Source organism: Rattus norvegicus, chromosome 8, assembly GCF_036323735.1.
Source record: "Rattus norvegicus strain BN/NHsdMcwi chromosome 8, GRCr8, whole genome shotgun sequence".
In the NCBI taxonomy this organism is placed as follows: Eukaryota; Metazoa; Chordata; class Mammalia; order Rodentia; family Muridae; genus Rattus; species Rattus norvegicus.
The window spans coordinates 38,122,859-38,140,983 of NC_086026.1; the positions used below are offsets into that span (position 1 = coordinate 38,122,859).

General features: G+C 44.2%; 1 protein-coding gene across 1 annotated transcript in view; it reads right to left on the reverse strand.

The window, feature by feature from the left end:
- Positions 1-564: 564 nt before the first annotated feature.
- Tmem45b (transmembrane protein 45b) overlaps positions 565-18,125 on the reverse strand; it is a 45,177-nt gene continuing 27,616 nt past the window's right edge. The window contains exons 2-6 of the mRNA NM_001033067.2: positions 7,228-7,427; positions 5,366-5,575; positions 4,641-4,825; positions 4,033-4,178; positions 565-3,067 (exon numbers count right to left, since the gene is read on the reverse strand). Coding sequence (NP_001028239.1) covers positions 2,956-3,067; positions 4,033-4,178; positions 4,641-4,825; positions 5,366-5,575; positions 7,228-7,411 — 837 coding nt within the window. The 5' untranslated portion in view covers positions 7,412-7,427 and the 3' untranslated portion in view covers positions 565-2,955. The remainder of the gene's footprint in view (positions 3,068-4,032; positions 4,179-4,640; positions 4,826-5,365; positions 5,576-7,227; positions 7,428-18,125) is intronic.

Sequence of the window (18,125 nt, forward strand, 5' to 3'; positions counted from 1 at the left end):
AGCTTCAGGTTTATCCCAAGCTTTTATGCTCTAGATCACCTGACTGGCTGTGTGTGTAAGTGTGTGGGATATGTATATCCTAGAGAGCACAGATGTAAAATACAGGTCTATTCCGAGATGCCAGTTTGTGGGGTTGACTCCCCAGAAAGTCTAGTTTGGGTACTTTCTAGTCTGTTGTTGGAACAGTAAAGATTAGAGAACTCCTAGTGGAGTTGTCTACAGCAGCACTAATATATTAGCACGTGTGCTTTGAGCATCTGGATGATAGATTGGTAAAACAATTCAGACTGTGTGTCCAAGACAAGATTCAGTGAACAGCCTTCTGACTGGCTTGTACTTTAAGATTTATTTTTATCTAGTTGTATCTGCATACTTGCATATGTTTATATCATACATGTGCAGGGGCTGGTGGAAGGCAGAAGAGGTTGCCTAGATGTAGGAGTCGGTAACTGAGCTCAGGTCCTCTGGAAGAGCAGGAAGTACGATCTCTCCGGCCCCACAGCTTGTTCTTTCAGAATGTTCTGCTAGGGTTGGTTATTCAATGAAGGTACCTTAAACCACTGGTTAGTGATACAAAAATATTTTTTTACTTTATGTATACAAGTACACAGTAGCTATTTTTAGACACACCAAAGGAGGGCATCGGACTCCATTACAGATGGTTGTGAGCCACCACATGGTTGCTGGAAATTGAACTCAGGACCTCTGGAAGAGCAGCCAGTAGTGTTAACTGATGAGCCATCTCTCCAGCCCCACGAAAATAAATTTTAATATTTTATATTTAATAATTGTTAGTCCCAATACTGTTTCTTTGTTCTGCCAATATAAAAAGTCTCAAGTGCATTTTAACATCTTTTTCTATGAAAATAAGACCGGAAGTAAGAAGTAAGCTCCTTTTCCAGCTTGGACCTAAGGAGAGAGCACATTTTGTGTTGTTGCTGGTGAACGGCTCTTCAGTATTTGTAAAATGAGTTTGAGTTCCTGCTCAGCTGGCAAACCAAAGGGCCCCTTGAAAAGGAGTGCAGAAAATTTCAGGCTTAATCCCTGTATGTGACTTCCCGCAAGGCCAGCTAGCTAGCCTTTCTTCCAGAGAATCTGAAGGACTTTGTGTTTGTGGGTGTTGGTGAAGGAACAGGATGTGGATTATGAGAAAGACCAGGCTTCCAAGTCACAGTGGGGGTTGGTTTTTCTACTTTGTAGCTGTTAGATCTTATGCTGACCAGCCTCAGAGGACATGCTTAAATTACAAGGGATGGTGAGAGTTCACTGAGAGACTGTGTCCCAGCATCACAGCAGGTTGTACAAGTGAAAGGTGTTACTTGGTCTTGAAGATTCTCCAGTTTCAGTCAGCACAGAAGCCTCTTCTCATTGGAACTAATGTGTGTGTAATCACATGTGTTCTACTCGTGTGGCTTTGTATGTACTACTAAGTCTGGGGATACCTTCTCTAAAGGGCCAACTTGCCATTTCTCCCCTGTTCCTCTGTGGTGTGTGTATTCCTTTTTTTTCTCTCTCTTTTAGATTTGTTTTAATTTTATGCATGTGTGGGTTTTGCCTGCATGTATGTGCATCATGTTTGCACCTGCTCCCTGTGGAGATCAGAAACAAATAGCATACCCAGGAACTGCAGTTGGAGGCAGCACTGAGCCGCCAAGCTTGGAATCAGTCCTGGATCCTCTGGAAAAGCAGTAGGTGCGCTTATCAGCCTCGGCGTCTCTCCAGCTCCTGCATTTTGTTTGCTTTTTATTGTTTTGTGGGACAGGGTTTTAAAAAACTGTGGCTGTTCTGCTGGTTAACTTGTAGATCACACTGGACTCGAACTCAGAAATCAGTTGCCTCTGCTTCCCAGGTGCTGGGATTCAAGCTGTGGGCCACCAAACCTGACTTGCCCCCTGCACTGTTTTTACCAGGTGCCCACCCACCACACTGCCTCTGATAACCTCAGGAGTTCTTTTACAGTATACTGTCAGTGTCGTGATGAACATCTCACTCATTCTTGAGACATTTCAGTGCTAGGGCAAAGTGGATATTTAATAAATACATGTTGAGGAAAGTTATAAAAACTAAAAAACAAACCTCCTGAAACAAAGCCTGTCCAGGACCAACAGTAGAGCATCAAGCCTGTGTTAAGCATTCAAAACCATTACATTGGTTTTTAGCTGTTTTAAAATTGGAAGCTTTTCATCACCTGATTTTCCCCTGCATCTAGGAGGCACAGGCTTGCTATATAATGCTCCTCAGTAGCGTGACGTCGAGGACTCAGCAGGATTTCAGTTCTCAGTGGAGCTATGAACTAGCTACTGGGTTTAAGGAAATTACCTTTCATCTATCTTTATCTCTGACCAAGGCTAAAATGCAGTACTTTGGTACGATGTATTAGAGAACATTTAAAAAGATAATGCTGAAAATACCAAAGCTCGTGAGTTGCTTTTTTTTTTTTTTTAAATCTGTTAGACCCTTGGCTCTGAATTGAAGACACTGAGCTGTCATTAACTTCCGGAAGGAACATTTCTGAGAAGGAAGTACCTGCTTGATTGAGAGAGGAGGGGCAAGTTATCAGAAGCAGCAGTGATAACTGGCTTGCTTCATCCACATAGTCACTTCCTAGTGTAGGTGTTCAGAGTCTTAAAGTCTAAAGGACAGGCCTGCTACTGTATGATTTTCCTGTATGGATGGTATTAATGTAATACAGATTTTAAGTTAAAGTATTCTTAAATATTCCAAGTATATGGTGCATAAAAAACACTTGAGGTCTAATTTCCTGTATTTGAGTCTATGGCTTTGTATTAGATGAGGGATGCAGCATATGGAGCCCTAGAAGGTCATAAGGCAAGCCTTAGAGGACGGGGACAGGAGCACTTATATAAGGCAAGCCTTAGAGGACAAGGGACAAGCTGCATCCTTTCCAGCTATTGTTTAAGAGGATGTGAGGTCTCCACAGCTCCAAGCCTGAGGTCACTCCTCATCCGAGCCGCTCAAAAGGGTTGACTGGTAAGTGTGGTCAGACTTCAGCTTCTGGATCCCGATGATCTCTCCTTCTGCGCGTCTCCTCACTCGAGTCAGAAAGCTGGAGCAGACAAACCATAGGAACCATTAGATCAGCCGTGGAAGTCTTCCATTCAATAACTCCAGGATGTAGAGAGTGGCAGAGCCCTTTTCAGGTGTCTGTTAAACAGTGATACAAAGTCTACATATCTGGCTTCTCAGTGTTCTGCTCACAGTGGAAAAAAGGACTTCGTAGTGACCCAAATATTCTTGAGGCCAGATTCAGGTCTTGCCATCTAGCTGTTTTACAGACCAGAAAGTAGCTTTTTTTTTTTTTTTTTGGTCACTGGGGATCTTTCTGGGTGAAGTATATCTGCTTTAGGTATAGGGAAATGAGAAAGGGGTGAGGGTAGACGGGGCAGCTTTCACAGAAACAGACTTCTATAATAGCACATGCCAAATTTCAGCTTCGCTTTCCGCTTACTAGTTGGTAAAATTATTTAGCCTTCTGAAGCCTTGTTTCCCCATTTGTTAAAAGCACCACCACCAACGCCAGTACATGATACAGTGGTAAGGGTCAGAGGTCAACCTGTGTCTTAAGTTTTCTGTGCTGCCTGGGACAGTAAGTGTAGGAGTCAATAGTTCTTACAGTCTTTTATGCTCAGAGGTACTTAGCACTTTCTGCTTTGGTACGTATTTTGATGTCTGTATATTTAGAAGTAAGCAAAACAAGTCTTGAAGTGTCACCAAACCAGTGACTGTAGGGACTTCGGCCCAGACTGACTTCTGCTTCTAGGACTTCCCTATCATTCACTAGCTTAGAGTCGTAGAACTGCACTTTAAACAGGTTTGCTATGACCCAATCAGGCAGTTTAACTTAGCCTTAGACTCATTGGCAACTAAGAGGTGTGGTAACTTCCCGGCAAATGACGGATACTTTGTGCAGAGTTTAGCAAGATGTCGGCCGTCATTAAGTAATAGGCGTTCACCACCTTAGGGGACTAGTTGGGGAGAGGGAAACTTGCACAAGGTTCGTTTCAAACGTACCAGTAAACAAGGGAGTAGTTGATGGCTGTGATGCAGAGAGCTACCAAATAATGCCAGCAGAAGCACATGGTGATGAACATGACGTTGTCCATGTCCTTCTGGTCCCACTCCGGGGTTCCAAACGGCGGGAACAGGACAAATCCAATCTGGAGGAAGAAAGGGAGATGTTTCTGGCAGGTTGTCTGAGAAGTAACCAGTTGTCTTCACGGCCAGCAGTATGCCGTACACTGTCTCATGGTTCCTACGACTCAGTTGCACCAAAAGCCCTATTCACACAGGATTGTTGCTCTTTGTTAAGTTTGGTTACTGATTGAAAATTAGCTGGACTTCAGGACTTCCATCTCATGTGAGTAGTTTAGTAAATATGGGTGTACCGTCAGTATGCCTGCAAGCTTTTAGTGGGGAAAAGCTTCACAGGTCGGGGTGTGGTGTGGGGATAGAAAGGTAATCTAGATAGACGATACCCCTCAACCAATGTTCTAGACAGACTTCTCTCCTCCCCCGGTTGTATTTGCTGCATTTTCAGGCCACAAAGCCATTTTCAGGATTTTTCTTGGACATCTCCAAGGGGCTTTTTAACCCAGACCGCATTGAGTGTGGGTAGTCACCTGCCAGAACCAGGTTCCCTGCAGGATAAGGAGAGTGGTTCGGAAAAGCTCCAGCACAATGTTATCTCGGAGGATGACCTCCAGACAGATACTGATGGTCGCTCCAAACAGACTGAACAGCAGGAGTGAGTGGATGTGCTGGTCCAGTGGAGGTCGGCCGTGAACGTGGAAATAGAAGAGAAAGCCTGTGCGAACCAAGGACAGCCATCAGAAACTTAAGAACATTCACCCTGGCCCTTCCAGATCACTGCAGATTCCCCCTTTATTTGTTTGTCTCCAGTCGATTCGAGCTTGTTCAGCATTGTGCTGCCATGCCATCATTGGCAGCAAGCACTTGCAGACTGTCTGTGGGTTTGAGAATATAAAAGAATGTGTCTGTCTGCAGACTCTGTTGAAAGACAAGACAGAGCGGGTGTAGTATTTTAGCCATGGTGCTGGCTTGTAAGAAGTTGAATGAATGAACATACATACATGCATACATACATGTACACATGGATGTATACCCACACCCCCCCCCACAAACATTTTCAGGTGGGACTGAAGCTTTCTTGGCTTCATTATGGACCATGATATCTGGACTACCCAGAGCATAGGACCCAACCTTGTTTAGGCTTTGGGAGTCATGAGAATTGGTTTTTATAGGTTAGTGTTTCTCGTCTTTTAAGTTTTGATCTCTTATAAGGTCAACATTTTTATCTTTCTTTCCCTTTCTCTAGCCAAGTTACCTTCAACGAATACAGCCATAGCCAAAACCACTCTGTCTAGGCCCAGGGGCACAATGTTGAAGTAAAGGTAGGTGAGCATGTCGATGATTCCCGAGACACCAAAGAAGAGGTACATGGTGCTGTGCTGCCAGTTCATTAGCTTGGTCCACTGATTCTCATGGTAGAGGTGCAGATGAGGTCCGTCTGGAACAAACTGCTCTGCCAGAATCCCTGCCAGGAAGTGAGAGTGAAACCTGAGGTGGGAGAGGTGGCAACAGTGGCCAGTAATCATGAAATGGCAAAGGTTGCTGGAAGATAGGGACCAGGTCTGGGGATGGATGAGAGCTGCCCACAGGTCAGTGGGCCCACTTGGAAATGACTTCCCTACGGAGTTTCTCTTTGAAGCCTATGGAAACAGCTGGATGCCCCTTTAGGGGTTGAGGATGGGGCAGAAGCAGTGATGGAAATGGATCATACTGGTCTCTGGGACTCTGCCCCACAGCAGAGACAAGCAGAGCATCTCCCCTCGGCTGCTGGTGTGGCTGAGACCTTCGTGGGCAGCAGCTCCTGGATATGTGGTAGGGCTGCCATAAAGTGGGCCCCTTCCCTCAGCACAGCACTCTTTAAAGCACTGGTAAACAGCATGTGGCCTCACACTGTGGCCGTGGTGTCTGAAGAGAGACAAAAATGAGGCCGGACTGATGAAGCTGTGCTTTTTGGGTAGCTCGTGGATCTTGTCACGTTCTCTTTTTGCTTTGTTTAGTTCTTGCTTATTGAGATAATGTCACTATTAAGCCCAGGCTAGCTCTAAACTCCGTCCTTTTGACTCTGGGATTACAAGCCTATACCATGTGTGTATTTTGTCCCTTCTACTTTTTATCATGTTTATCAGATTTGCCTTTGTGCTTAGTACCCAAAGTATTTTGGGGGAATCCTGGAAATCATTCAAATTTTCATTCACTCATAAGGGATGAGAAGTTTGTGGAATGATCCTAGAGAAGTGCCACTGATACCAGAATGGAAGCCCTGAACAATGTCACATTGACCCAGCCGGGGTGGCAAATATATTAGCTTGTTTTGTTGTTTTTAAGGCACTGTCTCCTCACCACTACGTCATATGGTTCTCATGAGCTCCACAGAGAACTGTCTGGTGCACGTAAGAAGTCTTGGCTGAATCTGGCAGGTGTTAATCTTGCTTGTTGGAGGGGCTTATGTCACCGTTTCACACCCACACGGCAGTAGGCCAAGGAGAAGTGGCAGGCAACCAGAGGGTGAACTCCCGCCATGCTCTCAGCAGATGTGGCTCCAGGAGGAGCTCACTGCCAGTCCCTGATGCGCTGTTGCAGACAGTAGCGGGGGACTTGATGAGAAAGAGGTAGGTGCTAAACCCCCCACAGCCCCTCTGAGGGCTTTCTGTTGCCTGCCTTTTTGGCCACCTTGTGGGTATCTCTCCTGAGACTTTTATGTGGAGGATAATACCAACGAGTGGTCGTTAAGTCCCCTGAGATGTAGATAAAGACTATTTGGGGAATGATGATTTAATTGAAATCAAACTCTATACCTTAACTTTGTCTTGCTTTTATAAAAAAATTCTTATTCACATTTTTTGTTTTTCACATAGTATTTGTTCTGTTCCTATAACTCCATAGGGCAAAAACTAGTTTAGTTGGTAGGTATTCATAGTGTATATAGTAAAAGGGTCTATAACTATTAATATAAAGCTTTGTACACACGAATATTAAAATAAAAGACTAGCAGTCGTCCAAGATGACTTGGCCTATTATCTCTGCTAGTAAGACATCTGTTTCCCAGGATTCTGGGGTGGGTTGAAGGTTCCGGGGTGAAGAGGAGGATGTTGTAGACGAAATGACCTTTGTTCTTACCGATGACTGCAAACAAAGCCTTCACTGCACCTTCAATGATCTCGATGCGCTGTTGCTGAAGGCTCAGTCTGTTCTTCTTTAGGCCCTTTTGGTGAAAGTACTTCAGTGGGTACTTCACTGACCACCACAGCCCAAATATTAGAAAGAAGCTCCCGGGGAGAGCATGGCCCTTGAAGTTTGCCATCAGTGATCCAGAATATCTAAAAGATGAGGACTGCCATTAGGTGACTGAATGATGAAGACATACGATATATACGTACATATGGACATACATAGCTGAATGTGTGTGTGTGTGTGTGTGTGTGTGTGTGAGTGTGTGTGTGTGTGTGTGTGTGTGTGTGTGAGAGAGAGAGAGAGAGAGAGAGAGAGAGAGAGACCAGGTATTACTTGAGGGATACTAACCGCCTTACTCTAGCACAGGGCTTCTCATTGGCCTGGAGCCCACTAACTATCCTCCGCTGGATAGCTTGCCCGTGAGCTATAATGAATCTGCCTGTCTCCCTAGCACTGAGATCACAAGGATACACAACACATTCAGTTGTTTTTCATGATAGAAAAAAAGTCTTTCCGCTCCATACGTATTTTGAGCTGGGCATAGTAGTGCATGTATGCTTACAGTCCTAGCACTTGGGAGGTGGAAGTCACAGGATCAGGAGTTCAAGGTCATCCTTACATTCTTAGTAAAGGAAAGACCAGCCAGCTGAGGCTAGATGAAACCCTGCCTCATAAGCACCATCTCTTCCACACTTTGGCAAGAAGCAGAATTGATTCCAAGTCATAAGCCACACCAACAAGGATTGACTCTTTTTATGTGAGAAGCCTTTAAATCATTATAATGTTATAGTCTGCTAGGTAACTTAGGGGTGGGGAGAAAACCACCAGCCCGAGGCTGTGTGAAATAAAATTGGTGTGGAGAAATGGAGAGCAGGTAAGTATCTATTGATTCAGTGTAAAGATACCTTCCTAGGCACAGATGTGAAGGAGAGAGTTAGAGAAAAGGATGTCTACTATGTAGTCATTTAAAAACACTATTGATTCTTGGCGATTTTCACATCATGCATCCCAATCACACTCTTCTCCCTGTTCCTTTGTATCACCCCCTGGCCCCTGCAAAAATAAAAAAAACAGAACAAAAATCTCATCATGGAAGCTGTAGTGTGTCACAGTGTGTCATACAACCTTTTTGTCCAAACATCTTTACTTGCAAATGTTCACCGTAATGAGTCATTGGTCTGGTTCAAGTCCTCTGACCTCTGCTACACTATCAATACCACATCTTCACCAGGACTCCTTTCAGGTATCTTGTTGATCTGTGTAATGGAGATCCTGCAGCTTTGGATCTGAGGACTGGCCCTTTCACATGCCCCAGTAGTTCATGGGTAGGGTAGATGTTGTGGTGGGCCAACCCAAAGCCCTGGTTCTGGGCCTGGGTAGTAGCTAAGTTAGTCAGCCCACACCCACATGACTAGAACCAGCTCTCCAGCACCGCCCTGGCTAGCTTACCCAAGTGCCACAGCCAGTGAGGGATGGGATCAGCATTCCCACTCTCATGTCCTTGGGGCTGGCTTACCTGCACTGGCACCACAAGGGTGTGCTGGCCAGCCCAGGTGCATAGCCTGCTCTCCCGTTCTGCAGCCGGATCGCTCCTGTGTCAACACCACTGCAGTGCAGAGGAGGGGTGGGGCCAGCTCTATGTAAGCATTTTCTTTATGTCAAAAAGGAGGCTGGCGAGATGGCTCAGCCAGTAAAGGATGCTTGTTGCTGAACCTGATGACCCGCGTTCAGTCTCAGTGGAAGAAGTGGGACCCACTCTTACACCATGGCATACACACCCATGAGAAACAGGAATGAAATTTAAAAAATGTTTAAGAGATAGAAAAGTAATGGATAAATCAGGAAATTGATAAGTATGGTGACTGTCAATTATAAAGCTTTTACATATTTATTTCCTTACTTTTTAATTTTTTTTCCTTTTTCTTATTGGACATTTTTTATTTACATTTCAAATGTTATTCCCTTTTCCAGTTTCCCATTCATAAGCCCCCTATCTCATCCCCCTCCCCTTTTGTCTATAAGGGTTTTCCCCCTCCCCAACCACTCCCCTTCTCACCTCCTTGCCCTGACGTTCCCCTACACTGGGGGGGGGGGTCCAGCCTTGGCAGGACCAAGGGCTTCTCCTCCCATTGGTGCCCAACATGGCTATCCTCTCTTACATATGCAGCTGGAGCCATGGGTCTGTCCATGTCTTTGGGTAGTGGTTTAGTCCCTGGGAGCTCTGGTTGGTTGGTATTGTTGTTCTTATGGGGTTGCAAACCCCTTCAGCTCCTTCAATCCTTTCTCTAACTCCTCCAATGGGGACCCCATTCTCAGTTCAGTGGTTTGCTGCTAGCATTCACTTCTGTATTTGTCACGCCCTGGCAGAGCCCCTCAGGAGACAGCTATATCAGGCTCCTGTCAGCATGCAGTTCATCACTATTGTCTAGTTTTGGTGGCTGTATATATATGGGCTGGATCCCCAGGTGAGGCAAACTCTGAATGGCTGTTCCTTCAGTCTCTGCTCTAAACGTTGTTTCTGTATCTCCGCCTATGAATATTTTTGTTCCTCCTTTTAAGAAGGACGGAAGCATCCGCACTTTGGTCATCCTTCTTCTTGAGCTTCATGTAGTCTTCTGTGGATTGTATCTTGGGTAATTTGAGCTTTTGGGCTAATATCCACTTATCAGTGGATATATATATATATATATATATATATATATATGTGTGTGTGTGTGTGTGTGTGTGTGTGTGTGTGTGTGTGTGTGTGAGAGATTGGGTTACCTCACTCAGGATGATATTTTCTATTTCCATCCATTTGCCTATGAATTTCATGAAGTCGTTGTTTTTGATAGCTGAGTAGTACTCCACTGTATAAATGTACCACATTTTCTGTATCCATTCCTCTGTTGAAGGGCATCTGGGTTCTTTATAATCTGGCTATTATAAATAAGGCTGCTATGAACATAGAGGAGCATGTGTCTTTGTTATATGTTGGAGCATCTTTTGGGTATACGCCCAGGAGAGGTATAGCTGGATCCTCAGGCAGTTCAATGTCCAATTTTCTGAGGAACCTCCAGACTGATTTCCAGAGTAGTTGTACAAGTTGGCAATCCTACCAACAGTGGAGGAGTGTTCCTCTTTCTCCACATTCTCACCAGCATCTGTTGTCACCTGAGTTTTTGCTCTTAGCCATTCTGATTGGTGTGAGGTAGAATCTCGGGGTTGTTTTGATTTGCATTTCCCTGATGACTAATTTCCCTGATGACTAAGAATGTTGAACATTTCTTTAGGTACTTTTCAGTCATTCAATATCTTTCCACAAACCCAGCCCTACAAAGGATAATAGAAGGAAAACTCCAACACAAGGAGGGAAACTACACCCTAGAAAAAGCAAGAAAGTAATCTTCTTGCAACCAAAAGAAGAGAGCCACACAAACATAATTCCACCTCTAACAGCAAAAATAACAGTAAACAACAATCAGTATTCCTTAATATTTCTTAATATCAATGGACTCTAATTCCCAATAAAAGACATAGACTAACTAACTGGATATGTAAAGAGGACCCAGCATTTTTCTGCATACAGGAAATACATCTCAGTGACAAAGACAGACACTACCTCAGAGTAAAAGGCTGGAAAACAATTTTCCATGCAAATGGTCCCAAGAAACAAGCTGGAGTAGCCATTCTAATATTGAATAAAATTGACTTTCGACCAAAAGTTATCAAAAAAAATAAGGAAGGATACTTCATATTTTAAACTCTCAATTATGACTCTACACAGGGCACCTACATTCAAAAAAAGAAATCTTACTAAAGCTCAAAGCACACATTACACTTCACACAATAATAGTGGGAGATTTCAACACCCCACTCTCATCAACGAACAGATCTTGGAAATAGAAACTAAACAAAGACATAGAGAAACTAACCGAAGTTATGAACCAAATGGATGTAACAGATATTTATAGAACATTTTGTCCTAAAACAAAAGAATATACCTTCTTCTCAGCACCTCATGGTACCTTCTCCAAAACTGACCATATAATCGGTCACAAAACAGACCTCAATAGATACAAGAAGATTGAAATAATCCTATGCATCCTATCAGATCACCACGGACTAAGGCTGGTCTTCAATAACTGTTTTTTTTTTTTCAAATTTAATTTTACTTATTTGTGTGTATGCGTGTGTGTGTGTGTGTGTGTGTGTGTGTGTGTGTGTGTGTGTGTACTCTGCCCGCATTCATATCTAAGGGAAAGTCTGATTGTCTGGAAATGGAGTTGTGGACAATTTTGGGCTGCTTTGCTTTGTGGGTGCTGGGACTCAATCCTACGTCCTCTGGAACAGCAGCCAGTACTCTTAATGGCTGAGCCATCTCTCCAACCCCAGCTGTTACAAATTTATAAGGAAAAAACATAAGCGACCGACAAAAGACACAATTTACACCATAGTGTAAGCTGAAGGTTAATCTAGCAATGAGCAGGCACAAGCGCAATGCCCCGTTCATAAAACTGGAGACGGTCTGGTGTGGAATTCACACAGATCACCGTGTCCGGTACCCATCCTGTAGAAGGTACTTAACTGAAGCAGACATGATGTGCTTTTATTCTGTTTATCAAAATTATGAGCCTTAGCTAAGATTTGTTGAGAAAAAAAATGTTACGTTTTCCTGAGGAAGTTGGTGTTGACTGAGAGAATATGGAGGATGGGGGGAAGACTCTTGAGGCAATCATACGGACCCACAACTCATGTTCATGATACGTAACGAATAAATGGTTCTTGACTGCTTAAGTTAATCAGAACCGGCAATGAAGTTTGACATTGCAACAAAATCCCTCTCCAGCCTTTTCTTCCTACATCACTGCCTTCTTTATGTGATTGTCATGGCGCTGACATGGGTACACCTCCACCTGGGCTTTTTTTTTAAAATTCATTTATTATATATAAGTACACTGTAGCTGTCTTCAGACACACCAGAAGAGGGTATCAGATCTCTTTACAGATGGTTGTGAGCCACCATGTGGTTGCTGGGATTTGAACTCAGGACCTCTGGAAGAGCAGTCGGGTGCTCTTAACCACTGAGCCATCTATCCAGCCCTCCACCTGGGCTTTTAACCAGGTCACTGGCAATTTCTCCGTAGCTGATACAGGCCCTTCCTGAGTTTTTCAGTTTAATTGACCTCCAATGAAGCTGATTATTTAACCGTTGCTGTGGCTGTGGTTTTGTTCTCAAGGTTGCAGTTATGATCCAGACCTGACTTACGCCTGCTGTGGACTTGACAGCCAGGCCGCTTGGCTGTCGTGGGGGGTGGGGCTGATGACTCAGGGGTGGGGCTGATGACTCAGGCATGGGGCCTCATCCCACCTCAGTTCTTGTTGCTGGACTTCCTGGTTTGATCCGTCTACTCACTTCTGATTTGTCAGCCTGCTCTCTTGTAGCCCACCTCGCTTTCTTAAAGCGGCTATTTGGAATTGTGTTCTAGTAGTTCATAGCTCTCCGTTTCTTTGCTATGGCTTTCATGTGTTATTCTATTGCTTGGCGTGTGTTTTCTTAGTTCATGTTACGTTTTCTTTCTCCTGCTTATCTGTATTTGAAGAAGCAGTCACCTGCTCTAGGCTTCATTGCCTGTCTTTGGGAGATGAATGCCTTCACCAATCAGTCTAGCTTCCTCATTCATTCATTCATTCATTCATTCATTCATTCATTCATTCATTCATATTCTCTCTCAGTTCCATCTTCCTTTCTCCATGCCCCCTCTTCCTTTCTGGGTACGATATATGCACATGGATATACATAGACCAGAGGTCAATATAGGGTCTCTCTGTCTCTGTCTCTGGGGCTGGTGCACGGGGCATCTTGCAAAAAAGACAGATAGCCTTCAGGTGACCTTTACTAGCTCAAAAAATTCATCTCCCATTAGCAGTGAGGACTCAGACTCAGGCATCACCCCATGCTGTCATTTTTTTTTTCTCATAAGTTTAAGGTATCCTTTCCTGGCTTTTTGAAAGAGCTTTTCCCTTCGAACATGAAGTTCACAATTTTGGCTAGACTGGCCGGGCTTCTTTTTTTTTTTTTTTTTTTTTTTTTTTTTGGGTTCTTTTTTTCGGAGCTGGGGACCGAACCCAGGGCCTTGTGCTTCCTAGGTAAGCGCTCTACCACTGAGCTAAATCCCCAGCCCCCTGGCCGGGCTTCTTAAATAAAGATTTTCATCAGATTTGGAAGGTTTTCCAGTCAGCATTTCTTCATTTCCCTCTTTCTTCTTTTGGAGCTCATGCCACATGTATGTGGGGAAATTTAATATTTTCCCATGATTTGACTGCTCTGTTATTTCCATTCTTTTCACCCCTGCTCTTCAAACTAGATTTCTTTTTTTTCAAGTTACTTGATTCTTTGTTCCCTTCCTTCTCTCCCCTCCCTCCCTTTTTTTTCTCTCCATCTCTCTTCCTTCTCCCCCTACCTTTGAGACAGGTCTCACTTTGTAGTCATCCTCCTGCCTCAGCTTGTCAAGTTCTTGCATCACAGGTGTACATTACCATAAGGTCCTGCTCTAACTCCGGTAACTGTGTGAGGGTTTCCACTCTTTGTGGCTTGCACTTCTCTGTTCGGAGATCCTGTTTGTTCTGTGCATTGGATTCTCTTTCGATCCTTTGACCAGTTTTAATTCTCTGAACAGATTTGAAATAACTGCATTGAAGTCTTTGTCTGTTAAATACAGCATTCAAAGCCATGTAGGCTTTTTTCTACTTCTTCTGTCTTTGGTTTTTTGTAGCAATTCATGATTTACTGTCTCTGTGCCTTGTCCCTTTTAGTTGTAGCAGTTCTGGACTGTGTAGTGACTCGCCTGGGTTACGGAGACCTGGGTGACGTACAGATTCTGTCTATATTTAGCTATAATTCTCCATCTTTTATTGATTAGTTTGATTTCATCAAGATCACATCTTTATTTTTATAACAAATTATTAGAGATTATCAGCCAATTATTTGAGCAGAGGCTTCTTCAGGCCCTTAATTCTTCATGGTCTGTGTGGCGCCATCTGTCTATGGGTTGGAGAAGGACAGCTTTCACATCTTCCTTGACTTTCACTTGTTGCCAGGATTTCCCAGGTCTCCCTAACATGTCCACAGGAGATGTGCAGAGAAGAGTTTCTCAATCCTTCTATATAGCTCTATTACAAAGCTCCCCTTGCTAAATTTCTGGTTAGTCTGGGGCTCTCGAGTGGGACTGAGTTGAGAAGCTAGCAAAGCTGGTTTTGTTTTTGTTTTTTTGTTTTTTATTTCTGATTCCCGAGTATCCACTACATGTTCATTTCTCATGGATAGCAAAGCCAAGAATTCCCTGCTGCACTTGGAATTTAGTCTTTTTTTTTTTTTCTATTCTTTTTTTTGGAGCTGAGGACCGAACCCAGGGCCTTGCGCTTGCTAGGCAAGCACTCTACCACTGAGCCAAATCCCCAACCCTGGAATTTAGTCTTTATGTTCCAATATTTTCACAATTAGCTGATCTTACTTAAAAGTCATTGACTCAGCAAAGGGGGCGATGGAAACATCTGTGGGCAAAATGTTCTTACCCGGGACAGAAGTGTCCCAAGAATAAATGCTTCTCACTTTGTTGCTTACATTTGGTTGGCTTTCAGGTCCGTGGAGTGGTTGGTCTTGAGAGATTTGTCTAGCTCTTTCCCCTCTCTGTTTTGCAGAAAGGAATTGCCTGTCATAATTTTCATTCCGATACAACTTCGGAGCCACTTTCATTCTTTTGCTTAATGGTTAACTCAGATTCTTGTTATTATTAAACCCATTGTACTCCATTTTATGTTTTAAAGGGACAGGAAAACCAGCGTTGTAATGCGTGCCAGAGCCTTGTAGATCGACTAGCGTCTCCTTTCCCCTGCATTCCCCAATGGCCTCTGTTTAGGTGGAGCCCTTATCTGCATCTGTGTCCTTGGTACCAAATGCCAACCCCGCCCTTGCCTTTTACTTGGTCTAAAGTTCACGCCTGTGCACCGCTAGCCTGGAGCTGACATATTACACAGAAGGCTGAGCGCTTTGCCCTGACTGTGGATAGGGTGGGAGGGAGGGACGGAGAGAAGGAGGGAGGGAGGGAGAGAGGGGGAGGAGGGGGGGAGGAGGAAGAGGAAGAGGAGGAAGAAGAGGAGGAGGAGGGGGGAGGAGGAAGGAGAGGAGGCAGAGGAAGAGGAGGAGGAGGAAGAAGAGGAGGGGAGGAGGAGGAGGAAGGAGAGGAGGAGGAAGAAGAGGAGGAGGAGGAAGAAGAGGAGGAAGAAGAGGAGGAGGAAGAGGAAGAGGAAGAGGAAGAAGAGGAGAAGGGGAGGAGGAGGAAGAGGAAGAAGAGGAGGAAGAAGAGGAGGGGGAGGGGGAGGAAGAAGAGGAGGAAGAAGAAGAAGAGGAGGGGGGAAGATTTCTTACATTCACAGATGAACGGATGACCTCCCTGGATGAGCTATCTTGTGGAACACATGGTAGAATTTATAGGATGAGTCACATTTTGTAAAGAAGAAGCCAGGCAATGACTAACTTAACTAGAAAGAAAAGATCGCTAATAATTTGTATAACCAATAGCTTAAGGCTCTGAGTGGTCTTCTCTGCAGCTGAGGTTTCCCTCTGCTGCTGTTCTGTCATCCTCTAAAATAAGGTGGGGAATGGCTGCTTCATTTAAAAAGGAATTCATCTTTTGATTAGTAAATTTTGTTTTTTTTCTCAGTATCATGTATGCCATTTTTTTTTAAGTACTAAATAAATGCTCCAGCAATGTGCTTAGTGATATATACGGGAAGAGTGGCCAGTGCACAACGGGAAAACAAACATGAGAGAACGCTTTCATAGCGGGACACCCTCAACATTCCTGTCTCAGGGTCGGTGCTATCTTTGCATAGTCATGAGCCCATATGGCAGGGACAGAAGGGAATGAGACGTCAAGGGGCAGCAGGCAGCTCTCTCTTTCATTATCTAGGGAGAGCATTGGAAGAACAGCACCGCTGGACTGGTGAAGTTGCCCAGATTGTCCTCTTTTTTAACCCTTCCCCAATCTACAGTCCTAAACCCCATGGATGAAAAGGAAGAAGATATTAGAGAGGAAAGGACTCCCTGGTAGCTTTTGGTCCAGGATTTTCTCATTGTGCCCACCCCTGTTTCTCCTCTTTAGAATGATGATGTATAGTCTTACGTTGTAAAGCACATTGTTTTCTTTTTGACTTTAACCGAACCACAGTTAAGAGATTACCTTGAGTCTCAGAAGAGACGTTGAAGCTTTAAATGATGCCAAGACTCTGAAAGGCTTTTGAAGTTGAATTAAAAGCTTTTTGCATTATGACATGGCCATGAGCCAGTGGGGCCAAGGAGTGGAATGTGGAGGGTTGAATGAAAAATGCCCACCATAAGCCCTGGTATTTGGACACTTGGTCCCTAGTTGTCCAAGTTGGTGGTACTGTTTGGGGGAGATTTAGGAGGTGTGGCATGACTAGTGGGAAGAATGTCACCGGAGGCAGGCTTTGGGGGTTTATCGCCTCAAGTCTGTGACTGAAGTTCTGATCTCAGTACCGATGTGGCTGCTTGCTCTCCTGCAAGAGAACTCTTTCTCTGGAACCTTAAGTCCAAAGAAACTCTTGCCCACCAAATAGCTTTTGGTTATGGTATTTTATCACAGCAACAGAAAACTGACTAATACAGTTATGAATAATGCTGTCACCACCACCACCACCACCCCTCCCCCAGCTGAGGATGAAATTCAGGTCTTTGTACAGGATAGGCAAGCACTCTACCGCTGAACTACATCCCCAATCCTCCAAATTCCTTTTTATTGTTGAATGTTTCGCTATTAAACTGATTGTATAGTCTGCTAGACCTGCCATGACAAAGTACTCCAGTCAGGAAGGCAGCAAGCGGTAGAAATTTGTTTTCTTACAGTTATGGAGACTAAAACCCAAGATGAAAGTCTTGATTCTGTTTGGGACCGCTTATAGAAACATGTCTTTCCCCTGTGTCTTTATGATGTGGTCGACCTTCTGTTTGTGCCTGGGTTCAAACATTCCTGTTATGCAAACTCTAGCGTATTAGTTGAGAGCTCATCCCAATGACCTCATATTTAACGTATTAGCACATTCTACTGTACCAGGAATCAGGACTTCAGCACATGAATTTGAGGGAGGTACTTTATCTTATCACATTTTGCCTAATTCTCCCCTTAGATTCCTTCTAAGGTCTTCTCACATGCAAATTGTGTTCACCTTGCCCAACAGTATTGAAGTCTTAATCCAGTCCAGCAGTGTGGTGGTTTGAATGAGACTGGCCCTTATAGGCTCATAGATTTGAATACTTGGTCACCATGGAGTGGCACTGTTTGAGGAACAGTCCCCCCCCCCCCCCCCCGAGCTGGGGACCGAACCCAGGGCCTTGTGCTTGCTAGGCAAGCGCTGTACCACTGAGCTAAATCCCCAACCCCGCACTGTTTGAAAGGATTAGGTGTGGCCCTGTTGGAGGAAGTGCGTCACTGGGGGTGGGCTTTGAGGTTTGAGAAAGGATATCCAATGCCCAGAGATTCTTCCTGATGCCTACAGATCCAGATTAAAAAAAAAAAAAAAATCGGGCTACTTCTTCAGCACTGTGTCTGCCTGATAGGCACAATGCTTCCCACCATGATGATAATGGGATAAACCTCTGAACCTGTAAGGCAGCCCCAATTAAATGCTTTCTAGTATGAGAGTGTTTTGGTTTCAGTGTCTCTTCACAGCAATAGAACACTGGCTAAGCCCTGGGTAATCACCTCAAGTGGCTGTGAGCAAGTCTCAGGGTAGAATTCTTTCTGAGGCAAACCCCTCCTACACCAGTGATACTTAAAAACAAGAGG